At 41.3% G+C, this 13,683-nt stretch overlaps 1 protein-coding gene across 36 annotated transcripts in view; it reads right to left on the bottom strand.

Moving 5' to 3' along the window:
- Nucleotides 1–13,683, bottom strand: part of DOCK9 (dedicator of cytokinesis 9) — a 256,192-nt gene that overhangs the window by 149,262 nt on the left and 93,247 nt on the right. For 10 of the 36 annotated variants that reach the window (XM_074329450.2, XM_019756905.3, XM_074329472.2 and 7 more), the window contains exon 1: nt 7,094–7,353. The exons of the other annotated variants lie outside the window; for them this stretch is intronic. In XM_074329450.2, coding sequence (XP_074185551.2) covers nt 7,094–7,219 — 126 coding nt within the window. In that variant the 5' untranslated portion in view covers nt 7,220–7,353. Of the gene's footprint in view, nt 1–7,093; nt 7,354–13,683 lie in introns of those variants that run through there. 36 annotated transcript variants of the gene reach the window in all.

Genomic DNA, 13,683 nt, shown 5'->3' with positions numbered 1-13,683 from the left:
AGGCTCCATCATCTCACCAACAGACAGGGAAAAGGCAGAGTCCTTTCCTGAAGGATACTCATTTTCTGTCTCAAGAACATTAAAAAAAATCACACCGCAAAATACCAAATCTTCCTGGAGAACCAGGTTTGAAGGGTGGAACACATATTAACGCCATTAGGTAGCACTTAATTTACCAATAAATAGTTCAAGGACATGCTGTTGGCCAGGAACACCCAACCTTACACTTTTCCACATATAATCAATTTACTGGGACGCTGGTAAAAGGTCACACAATGATTTTTCCAAGTGTACTACAACCATCAAAGGTGACGTTATGGTGTCAGGAGTGGCGGACAGGAAGAGATGGTACTGACGCCAGAAGGGGTGCTGGTAAGAGGGAGAGACAAGGCTTTTGGCTTTGGTCACATCAGTTTGCATGTCGGTACTCGAGTACTCATGTAAAATGTAAGTTAATATGATTTAGGTCAAAAATACTAGAAGCACAGGAGATTTGCGGGGCACGATACCCATATCATATTTAGTCCAGCAGATTCCTCTAGATGCGTCCCTTGTTACTTTTTGGAAGTTCGACATATTTGGATATTGGTGGCTAAAACCTTTGAAGGGGCAGAGGGAAGAATACAGGAGAAGGAGCCTCAGATCCAGTCTCTCTTCAGTTTCTTCAACCCATTCTTTGCCGATACGTCCTGCAAAGGGCGACCAGGACCATGCACATAAGCAGAAAAGGGAGGGGGGGCAGGGGGAGCTGTGACACGATGTCAGATACGGAACACAAAGCAAACAAAACCATGGTTCCTGCTAGGCATAGGCCCCCATTAGTGAAGGACACTGGAGAATAAACTCCAGCTACACTATGGCAGAAATGCTTAATTACTCACCACGCTAGGATAACATGCTGGACCTCAGGAGCGCACAGTCTATGGGAAAATGTGGGGAGAAGGTTTGAAAAGGCTTCTCAGAGGACCTGGCCTGTGAGCTGGGACTTGAAAGATAGAAGAGAATGGTCAGGCAGTGAAGCACATGCCAGGCAAAGGAAGAACAGTTCCAGGTGGGAAAGCACCTCCCGTGGAAGAAGAGTGGGCCAAAGACAGGACACATTTTGGAAATTGCAAGAGACGAGGCCAGCAAGCAAGTTCAGGGCCAGCCTCATGCCAGCCATGCTTTGCCTTCTCTGCCAAGAGAAGGGGTGTAAGCAGGTTTAAGCGGGAAATGAGTAACAGTATCTGTAATTTGAAAAAAGCGGCCAGGTAGCAGCCCGTTGGGGCATGGAGAGACTGAAGGTAGTAAGTTGACCAGGGCAGTCCTGATAACCTTTGGAGATGATGAATCCAGAGGGCAGACACTACTACTTTCTCCATCTGACAGAAGCACAACCTTGGCTTAGAAATGTCACGGTGTTTCCAAGACACCGTAGCTGGGTCCCCTGACCGTGAGTGCACAGCTCTGCACACTCACGTCTGCTTCCTCCTCAGTAGTAACAACTGTAATAGCAACAGAACTACAGACTGACTCCTCCCCAAGGCCCTCAGGGACACACCTTGTCTGGAAAAATCAAGCACTAAAAATGTCCAGAGCCTCAAAATGTCACTCTAAGAAAAACTTAGGACTAGCTGTATCACATCACGGGGATATTTCAAACTTCTGTAAAGTTGAAGATAAACTATAATTTCTGAGCCTCTGTGGTTCTAAAATTATTCTCAGTCATATATCATCTGTAGGCTCAAGCAGGGGCTTCTTGACTCTCCTGGGCAGTCTTCCCTGCTAACTCCAAATTCTGCTGCCACTTTTATTTATTACCAGGTTGTTCAACGCATTTCACTTGTGTTACTAACTTACATTGGGTGAAAAGCCAATAGCCTTGTTTTGCAGCTGCTACAACTCAAAACCCAAACAATTTTTGGATAAACTGAGCTTAGAATCTAAAACCAAACTCCAGGGTCTTGACCTGACTCCATCAGAGGTTATTCTGGGATCAAAACTAATAATCCTGAAACACGGAGCTGTCACCCCAGAAGAGACCTTAGAGATTTACTACATACGTCTCATTTTACAGATGAGAAAACTTCTGAAGCTGGGTTTGGGTAGGGCCAGGGGAGGAAAGGGTGGTGATCTGCAGATTGAGAGGCAGATATTCAACCAAAGTCCGTCTCTGGTCTCCAAAGCGTTTTCTATGACACCAGCCACATCACCTGCCACCTGTGACATGGTTCTGCTGCCTTGCAGTTAGATGCTACCTGTCAAGGAGTAGAGCACAGTGGGCAAGCGGCAACCTTCTCTAAACACTACAGGGACCACCGTGCCCATTTTACTCATTCAGGAATAAACATTTCCAATTATCCTGGATCATGCTGTAAATTTAAAAAAAGAAAGAAATTTAGGGAGGATAATAAGGTATCTCCAGACTCTCAGATATTCCACCAATCTACGTCCTATATATAACTTTCTGGGAAGATAATACATGACATCCAAAATAAGACTGGCTCCCAACACCAATTAATTCTATTTCGTTCGTATTTCCACCTCTTCAGGCACAACCATCCTTCTCTTTGTTTGTGCTATCAACGACTGTTGTTCTATCATTTATAAATTGGCCTTTCTCAAACAATTTTTAAATGTTCTAAGGGCAGGGAGTTTTATCTTTTCTTTTTCATCTTTATAATCCCCATGCCAAGCATAAGCAAATCGTTTTTAAATAAATTGTACATACACATACGTGTCCAGGTATGGGTTTTGGAAAATCTGACGGAAAACCGAAACTCCCAGCTGTCACTTACTAAATATGTAACTGAGCAGGGTACCTAACCCCTCGGTGCTCAGGGTCCTCACCTGTAAAAAGGGAAACAATAGCACCCACCTTCTAGAATGATGAGGATTAACTGAAATAACATTTAATAGGCTTAAAACAGTGTCTGACACAGAGCAAGGCACTCTGTATATTTTTCCCATTTTATGACTACACCAAAAAAAATTTTAAAAAGAGAACAACTGACATTACTTTGTTATAAAAAACAGTGACCAGCCATTCTGCCTCCCCATTGACGACAGACGTGAGAAAAGAAACACACAGGAGCTGGGTGGATTTTCGTGTTCTACCCACTCAAGAAGCCCAGAAGAGAAGAGAGGCTCAGCGTTGTAATGAGACAGGGACATACGTGGTGGAAGCCTTCTCTGGGATAGGTTTCCACGCCGGCAAGGTTAGTGAGTTCACACTGGCCCTATCTGAGCAGGCACTTCCCCAAGATTCCTTCCATGGACCATTCTACAAAGTATGTGTGCAACTCTGGAGGCCTCATTCGTACAAAGCGTTCATAAGAGCAGTGAAGGGCCCCTGTGCCTTCTGCAAAGCAGCACTGAGCCCACCTTAAGCGCTACAAAATGGAGAATGTGTTCTTGCTGGAGCCGGTTGATACTTTAAGTGCCGTCTGCCAAGTGGGAAAGGATGCGTGAGATTAACACTCACCTGCGCCGAGTAAACAATGTGAAAAGCATTTCTGAGGAACAAAGCCCCTGGTTACCCAGACTCTGCTGCTTGTGGAGAGGAAGGGTATTTGTCTTGCTCACCTGTGTCTCCCTGTGCACTATACAGGACGTCTGGCAAATCTCAGGCCTTGTAAATGTGGGCCTAATGAACGAATGAATAAACAAATGAAGGGGGAGAACCAAAGAGCACAGTGAAGGTTTGCGGCTCTGCATGAGTAAAATTTCCTGTTTTGTTGCCTGGGACTATGTCACTACGTACAGCTTGCAGGAACTTCTTTCCTGCGCCGCTCAATATTTTAAAAACAAAGAAAGTACTTATTAAATATCACCGACGTAATTAATATCATTAATTATTTCCTTACACATCTACAGGGATGCAGAAAAACCTGTTGGGCAGAAGGGCGTTGTAAGTATAATTTAATGAACTCAATCACAGTCATCTGAAGTCTTACAGGATTTTGACAACATGATCATTGCCCATAAGTTTATACTTCAGGGCTTGTGTCTTAATTCACTTCTGCTATTTCTAGAGCAAAGAGAACTTCAGGGAGAGAAAAGATTTTCCCAGGTAAAGCACCAATTTGTCCAACCGAAGCCCAGTCTCCTTTCTACACCGGCATATATGCTGCCTCCTCACGTTGTCAGCTCAAGTTAATCGTCTGTTCATTCAAATACCACGGGGAGAACTCAGATTCCGTTTTTAACATTTGAAGATCCCAGGAAAAAAACATAAATAGAAAAGGTGTCTTTAAAAAGAAACTTTTCAAAAACTACCTAATAAGTATACCTAACACATGAAAATTCACCTCTTCTCTATTTTCCCCGTCTTTCCGCCTTCAAAATTCCCAGCAGGAGACCTGTGTCCCAGTCCTTACCTGCCAACTCTTGAAAGTGACTCAACGAAAGCACAACACAAACAACATATACCCCAGCCATTTCTGACTCTGAGGTCACACCCTTCTCCTCTAAATTCTTAAGCAGGTACAAAATACTTAGAATGAATTATTTCCAGGGATTACTTTTGAGTTTGGGGGGACAAAAATAGGTATTCTGATGAAAGCAGGGTAACCAACTTGGAGAGATCAAGAATCTCCCAATTACTCCCGTTAGTCATTCACAGCCCACAAAGTTATTTGTCAATGACTATACAATTGTAAGAATTGCAAATAATTGAAAACAAATGGAATAATCATCAACTTATGGTACAGCTACAAACTAGAAGATACAGCCATTAAAAGGAATGGCGTAAATCTAAATATGGTGACAAAGAAAGATGTGCTTAATACGTTCTGGGAAAAAATTAATGCAGAAATCTATAGTACCAGCACACTTTCCAAACACACACACGTGCGCGCGCACACACACACACACACACACACAGTTATATTTTCATATGCACAGGACATTATAAAGTTTCAGACGCTGCAATGTTCAACTTACAGGCACCGAAAAGTGGGCACTTCTGGAGAGCAAAAGCAAGGGCACTTTATTTTTCCCTCTGTCTACACTATTCAAATTTCTTTTACATGCATTAATTACTTTTATGTTTTCTAAACTATGTAATGTTTCCCCCCAAGGACTGATTGTACATAACTAAAAGCAGCAAAACTTGATTTCAAAATGCCACCTCTTAAATAAAGTTACTTAGACCTAAACGTTACAGACTTGGGGATTCTCACCGAGTGCGTGGGCTAAGGACAGAACGAATAGCACTAGAAGAAATAGATTTCATGGCTGTGCTGGGGTACTTTTTAAAAATCATCTTGAAACACAGGTGTACTCCAAGCAGTTCGTGGAATCCTCGTTCGCCGTGGGCAGCGATCCCCTGTAAGGAGATCTGCACTGGGCAGAGGCCCTACTTAAATATTCTTGCTTCTCTTATCTGATATTAGCTCTTTTTATCTTGCTTACCCCCATGGAAGAAGAGAAACACTAGCAGATAAGAAAAAGTGTCTGGCTGTATCACTGTTACCTTCACCTCTCCCTCACAGCTCTCCCTACAGGCTCACAGAGCCGGAGCTCCCCACGCTGCCAGAAGCTTCTGGGCCCTGATGAGCACCCCCGCCAGGTGCAGCTACAGCAGCACACACAGCCTTATCCATTACAGTGGGGGGAATGGGGGCAAAAAACAAAACTCCCCATGGAACTGCCTGGAGTGAGATTTGACCTAAATAAACAACTGGGATATGAGGGGCCAATTTTTTTTTTTTTTTTTGAGCACTAGAAAGAAAAATAAGTTTTTTAAAAGTCACTGTGGAACTAAAACAAAAATCACGCAGCAACCTTCTATCGTGTATTTAATCCTCTGGACAAATATTTTTACATATCTGAAGAATCACTGACAAAAGATTTTTAAGAAGATTCACAAGGGAACCCAAACCACACGACTTCCTCCAAGAAATCATAAGCTACATCAGCTGGGAGTTTTAATGAATTAAATTTATATAGCATGTAAGCGGCTCAAACTACTCAATTCATAAACGAACTGTTATGCTAGCTGAAAGGAATCCAAGATAATGAATAACATCGCTAAACAATATACCAACGTGGGGACATAAATCTCTCAGATGAAAATATGCAGTGAAAAAGTCCATCATACTTGACTTTCTCAGTTCATGGTTAGCAACATAATTTGGAAGGTAATACAATATAAGGCAGTCTCATGTGTCACAGAGGAATGCAGTTTAATTCAAATCCAATCCAGTTTAAGTTCAGATTCTTAAAGACATTAATTGAAAATTAATTAACCAAACACTTTATGATAACAGCAGCTGGACCTCTGTTTAAAAAAAAAACACTATATAAAATTGCTAGGGATTTGTTTAACAATCCCTTTAACAGATCGTTTGAAAGGTTCAATTGTTCCCTCTGCAGTGCCTGTTGCTGGTTTTCTGCAGTTTGCTTAAAAAATTTATGTGCCTTTATTGTACTAAAGAAATTCCAAGAGAGAAGCACAACCTACTCACTGATGGTAACACAACCATTTTTCACATTCCTCCCTTACAAAGTCAACCGAAACACTTGAATCTATCCAAACTGCTATGAGTCTAGCTAATGTGAAGAACAGAAACATTTCTCAATTGGTTCAAAGTTTAGCTTTTTTCTTACGCTGTTCAAGGCAAACCTGTTAAAATGAGTGAGTGAATGAGAACATGCGTAACTTCGACAGTTAATGTTCCTTAAAAAACCCTCCAACGTCATTTTCCACATTTTCACAATAACAAATACATCGTGTAAACATGTTCTAATTTTGCAAAGGACATCTTTTTCAACCCTATAGAAGGCAATTAAAATGTGCCTCTCTGGGTGCACATCTGGCAACACTGCAGCTAGGTGGGACATCATTTTAAACAATACATGGTTGTTCTGTACAAAGAAGCCTCCTGGAAGCCACGTTCACCCACGAAATATCAACATACCTTTCCTCACAAAGAAGAATGAAAGTAGAACGGAAGACAATCTACAGGAAAGAAGGGAGAGGAGAGTTCACAAGAGACAGGCAGAGCAAGCTGTAAAATCAAAGCGAGGGCAAGAAGCCCTAAATGCTCACACACGAGCAAAGCCCTGCGTGGGAACAGCAACAGAAACGCTGTGGGTGAGCCCCTCTTACCAGCACTGGCACTGGGCTCTCTGCTTCCACTTCTCCCTGAACTGCATCCTTTCGTTGCAGGGGAGATTCGATCACCAGCTCCTTTTTGACACTTCTACTACTTGTCCTGCATTTATCAGCCTGCATTCTCGGCTGAAAATGCAAGTCAGAAAGTCTGCAACTTGGACAGCTGCGAGTCCCTGGCTGTGTAAGGCACACACATGCCCGTGGTCAGAGGGAGGAGAGGAAGCTGGCTTCCCAGGCACAAGTGGTCAGCCCCTCTAGCTGGGTCCCCAGAGCCCGCCAGGGTGGGAGGGCACGCCAGCAAGGGCCAGCCTCCAGGGGTGTTACTACTGCTCGGAAAATGGGAGGTTCCCACTCACTGGCCAAAGGAAAACAAACCCAGAACTGTACAATACACAGTGTACTGCCTCTCCAGTAAAGAGCGGCCCCATTGTGTCGGCTCCACATGGCGTGGGCCAAATCGACCCGAATCAAAATAGTGCAGTGTTTAAGAGGAAACCAGTCACACAGTTCGGCTCCTTCACAATTACTTCACATCTAAAGCTCATGTGGCTGGAGAGACAGCTAGGTCGTCTGCGTGTTCTAAAATTCTTACCATTTCTGGTGAGAAATGTTATGGCTAAACACCAAAAGCTTGGCTGATGATCAAAGCCAGGAAGAGCAACCAGCAAGGGGTTCCACAGCCTGCACCTCGCGGCTGCAGGTGTAAAGAAAAAGAGTCTCCCTACATGTAAAACTTAATTTATCGATTATTTTGTGCCGAAAAGTCAAGGTCATCAAACATTTTCCTGGGAAACCACGTATCATGGTAAATGCTCTTGTTAAACAGAATACTACCTTAAGTCCATCAACAGGGACGAGGTACTGAGAGGCTCACAGTAAAAAATATATGGCAGGGTTATCTCTCCCTTCAAGCAGCGTCAGAGCTAGTTGAGAAGGCAAGATGGACAGACATCATAAGTGACGGATTAGCATACTTAACAGGTTTACACAGAGCACAGGAACGTAGCTGCCTCACCATCCCCTGGTTCAATGGTGATCGCACCCAAAATGTGATTTCCCCAAAGCCTGCTATTTTATATTACTTCCTCACTAGAACAGTGGAGTGATTTTTAAATCACTTTAAAATCATTCCCTAGGGAAAACAAAAACAGAAGTGTTAAGGGATTTATTTAAAAATCACATGGAAAATGGGCATGAAGATGGTATTAAATATTCATCTGTACTTTCTGGGCGGCTGCAGCACTTCTACCAGTTAGTCACTGATTTCCCTGAAATCAGAGAGGATTTGGTAATAGTTGATAATAGAATTTGTAGTAGAAGTAAAAAAAAATGGAACTAGGTGTCACTTAGCAACAACAGGTGCATTAAGGCACACTACCCAGGGAAATATATAAACTATTATGTAAGATACAGGCACAAGTCTCCCACTTTCTAGGCAAAGTAACTGAGGTTGAGTGGGCGGGGGGGAGGGGCAATAAGGGAGCCAAGATGGCACCCTATGCCCACCTGTTCTCCTTCCCACGAGGGCCTCAGTTGCTTAAACACCAGGAATCCTGAGTGTGGATATTAACTGTGTAATGAGTCACAAGGATTCAATGAGTCTATTAAAAAAATTAGCAGTTTCTGTAACTTTTTTTTAAACTACCAATTTCTCAACTGAGGGTAATCTTTCAGGGGACATATAAACTCACCAAATCGGTGTTCCAAAATAGTATGATCTATGAATTTTTAAAAAATCTATCTTTGTAAAGTTACAAGAGGATAGGAAAGAGCCCAAAGAGCCTCAGTTACATAAATACAGAACTGAAATAACAGTTAAATCAACATTTACAAATGTCCGATAAATCAGAGGAGGCAAGAAAGGATCAAGCCACAAGCACTAAATAGACAAACGGAGCCTCAGTAAAGTACAGTATAATCAACAACTTGAAAACCTTTTAGAAATGGCCCCAGAAGTTCTAAATAGCCCAGTTCTTCCTCGCACCGCCAACATCATTAAGCCACCAGAAGTTCTGGACTTTAAGGAGAGAAATGCGATCCTATTTGTTGGGTCAAAAAACCCTGACATTCTGTAAGTAATGAGAAGGAACTTAAAAAGTTATTTATTTTATGAAACTAGAGGTGCTTGCTGTGTCCCAAGCCCTGTGATAAATAATAACTTATTTAATCTTCCTAACAATAACATGGTTATTCCCATTTTACAGATGAAGAAACTGATGCACAGAGATGTTATGTATGTGCAGAAGGTCAGACAGCAAGCAATTTGGATCCAGTGTACGCACTCTTAACCATGCTACCATGCTGAACCAGTTGTCTATTTCAACTATGCCAACTGCTGAAAAGCAGAAATATATAAAAGCTACTGATCAGCAATTAGATGAAGACAGCATCTGAGTTTAATCCCATCGAGGTAAAAATGGCATAGCACAGTGCCTAGCACATAGTAGATGTTAATGGCAACTACGGTTGTTGCTGTTCTTATTGCAATCTGAAGAAATGGACCTGAGTCTTAAATTCAGGACTTTGACTATGTGATCTAAAATGACAATTCCACCAACTGTGTTGCTTCAACACATTACAAAGCGCTTTGGCAATTTAACGCAACTGTTCTTCCCTCTTTGCAGCTCAGCTATGACAACTGCCTTCAGTCATTTGAACCCCCTGTGTTCGTGCCATGAGAGGTATTTTCTTCTTGAAGTTTTTCTATATTTTTCAAAATTTTAGCAGTGAATTTATATTTCTTTTGTAATCAAGGAAAAAATTTTGAATTGTCTCTGAGTTTCCAGGTAGCCAGGACCGAAAAGCAAACATGACCAGATGCCTTTCTCATGGCATAATTATCAATATCATAATTATCAATTATCAATATCATCAAAAGAAGACAACACACCAAGCTGTAAGCATGTAAATTTTCAAAAAAGTTTCTCACACGGAGATTTACATGAAAGGGGACTGATTAATGTAATAGACTAGGTTCTCAATATGTTTACAGGAAATGCAGCAGCCAGATTCACACAGCTTTCTCACCACCATCTCCGAGAATTATACCGAAATCCCAGATAAACAGACATCTAGTCTACCACCTTTGAGTGGGTCCAACTTATGGAAGAAGGAAATGCTCACAACCTAGAGCACTGAAGAAACCATTGTGAGCCTTCCTGCTGTATAACTTCTTGGGCAATATGAGGTGTCTTGGTTCTATTCTGCTCGTTCAGGACAGACCAACACTTTAGAAATCTGACCGTCAAGGAGAGTCACGTGGTACAGCATTTAACTCCAGAACCTAAACCTCCTAGTAGGATGTGGTTTCTCTAGGGGGTTCATAAAATAGATATCTGAGGCCATGAGAAAGGCATCTGGTCAGAGCAGCCACAAGAGGAAATGCCATCTTAGAAGGACAGGAAATAGGTGGCCAAGGTTTCCTTTGCAACATTTCAAAGAACAAGGTATGGGCTGGACCTCTCGATTCAAATCCACAAACATTTACTGAGCTTCTGCTATCCAGCAACCTCAAGTTCTTTCACACACTAACTTGTTGAACTCTTACAATAACAAACGCATCAACATATATTAAGAATAATGAGCTTTACAGCTAAAACAGAATGGAGGAAACGCCGTGGGGAAGGAGGAACATTTCAGAAGTAGGATGGAATGAATGCTTCTATATATGGGTTTCAGGCCTCAGATTTTAATAGGCGTACAAATTATTATATGGGTTGGGTACAAAACCATGAAAACTATAGGAAATTTAAAGAATTTTCCAAGGGCAATTGTTTTGCTATAAGGAAGACTAACTTTAGACTCTAAAATCCCTACTTCCCCCCCACACACACAAGATGAAGTTCCATCACATTCTGAAAAGCAAGAAGCTGTAGGCCGTATCAGCCAGAGGATTCCTGTGCATGTCTCAGGACCCAGTTTAAATATAACATTCCTTACAGAACTTCCTTTGAACCTTCTGGCCAGAATTAATTAGCTCCTCTGCTGTTAATCCTCTGGGTATTACTTTTATTTACCTCTTTTTAGGAGCTTTTCACAGTCTACCTTTTATTAAGTTTGTACGTGTCATACTCTTTGGTAAGACTATAAATTCACGAGAGCCAGGGACTATATATAAACCACCTTTGAGTCTCTAGTATCTTGAGTACTATAAGCACTCAAAACATATTTGCTGAATTGAATGCTTATGTCAGTTTAGCCCTAAAGTGAAATTTAGGAGTTGTACTATGCAAACATTTTCACTTGTTAATGGCCCAAATTAAGGCAGAAGCATTTAAATGTTCATAAACTGAAATCCAACAGAACATTTACCAATAATTATAATGTTCCTTTTCCCAGCTAAGAACATGTTACTCTGTATAACTTGCAAGACATTTTTTGAGACAAATATACACTGGGAAACAGCAGAACTGAACCTTTAAGAAGTACGAATAAACTTGTTTTTAGTAATGAATTATATAAAATTTGAAACTGCATTTTGCTATAGATAATAATTATGTAAGGAATAACCATACAAGGAATAAACATCAATTAACTCATGGAATTTTTTTACTTATCAGGGGCTCTTGGCATATCAGAAAAATGTTTAATATATAACAATTAACTTTATAGGCAAATTTATATATATATATGCCTTTAAAGTATGTGTAAAGTATATTTAAATATACAAAGTACATGTATACACACATACACATACTTTGAAGTAGAGACTTAGATATCTATCTAAATAGCTAAATGTTAAATAAATACACACATATATTTACATCTCTACTCCAAAGTAATACTTTTCCCGTGTTCTGAGAAAATTTGAAACAGTAAGTATAAATTATTGAGAAAAATTACAAAAAGCAGCAAATGACTAAATATTTTCCACAGTGTATTGTTGTTACTGGTCAGCTTGCTGGCCAAAGAAAAGAAAAGGTGTCAGAAAAATGATCTGCCCTTCTGAGAAAAACAAAAATATGGTACAAAGAAGGCAGAAGAAGTAGCAAAACAGAACAGTAGAGGATTAGAGGCAACGCATGCAGGGAGCACAGTAATAAATAGTTACCGTAGAGATGGGATAGAGTGACAAAAACAGAATAGATGTAGGGCAGGTGGAGGTGGGAGAGGAGAGAAGGTCTCTACATCAGACTCTTGAGGCCTGTTAAAAGAGTTAATACCCCCCCCCCAAAAAAAAATGCATTCTGATATAAAGTCTGATGCTCACCTCATTTTTGTCATTAGAGATTTAACCCAATAATCAAATGGAATACACATTATCATCCAGTCTAGTGTTTCTTAGCCTGGAATCCAAGCCTGAACTTGTGGGAAAAGTGGTCCATGAACCTTCTAAAATTACATTCAAAATTCTGTGTGCCTGTGATGTTTCTGAGGAGAGACGTCTAGAGTTTATCCGGTTCTTAGTGAAGTGACCAACAGAAGATGCTCCACTCACAGAATAAGGAAACTGAGGTCCCGAGAGCTGGGCTAGAGAGCCACCCAAAGTTGCAGGACACAAAGTTCTTCACTTTAGCAGGTTCAATTCTATTTAAGTAGAGATAACAGCAATTCAAACACCAAGTGCCCGTTAAATGAAAAAGCATTAGATGGCAATCAACAGTGTCAACACCTGCTTGTTAATGGATGGCCAGGTGGGCAAATGGGTCATCAAGGGAAGCCCAAAGCCCAGCAGACAGCTCAAGGCCAATAAAGTATAACTCCAAAACAGAACAAATCATATAACCAATAAAAATGATGTTTGGGGGAACTTTTAACGACATTGAGAAAATGCCCACGATTATACATACACACAGGCTGAAAAAAAACAAATGACCTCTGATATGTGAGACTATGAGTGATTTTTCCCCCTTCCAAACTCTTTTGTTTTCCAAGTTTTCATCAAAAGCATTTATCACTTCTATAGTCAGAAATAAATGAAAACACTAGATTACTAGATAACGGTATAGACAAAGCTCACACTGAGGTTTTAGTCCCCACTAAGCCCTTCAACAGGTGGGTGATATTACAAAAGTAACATCTCTGGGTCCCACAAACTTCACCTGTAAAATGAAGGACTTTAACCACAAGATCTTTCCAGCTCTACCTGTCTATAATATTAACTACTAAAATTCCACTTATTGATGACATTTGGGGGGAAAACAAACCACCTCAACGGAATGATAAACATTCCAAAATCACATTGCCCTACCACCCACAAAGACTAAAAAGTGGATCTATTTCTAAACTGTGTCCGATCCTCATTTCCAACAGAGCAGGAGCAGAGCCGAGAGGCTGGGAGACGGGAAGAGCTACAGGATGTTCTGTTGGTGAAGAAGGGAGTCAGGGGACAGGCCCTCACGAAGGCTCTATTTTCAGGGGAGGAAGCTAAGACAGGGAAAGTCCTTCCACTTCTGGAGACAGCTCTCTGGTGCTGGCTGTGTGGATTTAGGACAGCGGCTTCACCTCTCTGGGGGCCCTGTTCCCTCATCTGGATCAGGATGTTTACCATTACAACCCTGATTAGATTCCGTTCATTCTCAAGACCAAAGAGGACAATGGATGTGTCCCACTGTGTGAAAGAACCCTGCCTGAAGCCACAAATG

This window comes from Rhinolophus sinicus, chromosome 16 (assembly GCF_057876585.1).
Source record: "Rhinolophus sinicus isolate RSI-liver-muscle chromosome 16, RSI-T2T, whole genome shotgun sequence".
In the NCBI taxonomy this organism is placed as follows: domain Eukaryota; kingdom Metazoa; phylum Chordata; class Mammalia; order Chiroptera; family Rhinolophidae; genus Rhinolophus; species Rhinolophus sinicus.
This window is presented reverse-complemented; position numbering and strand designations above follow the sequence as displayed.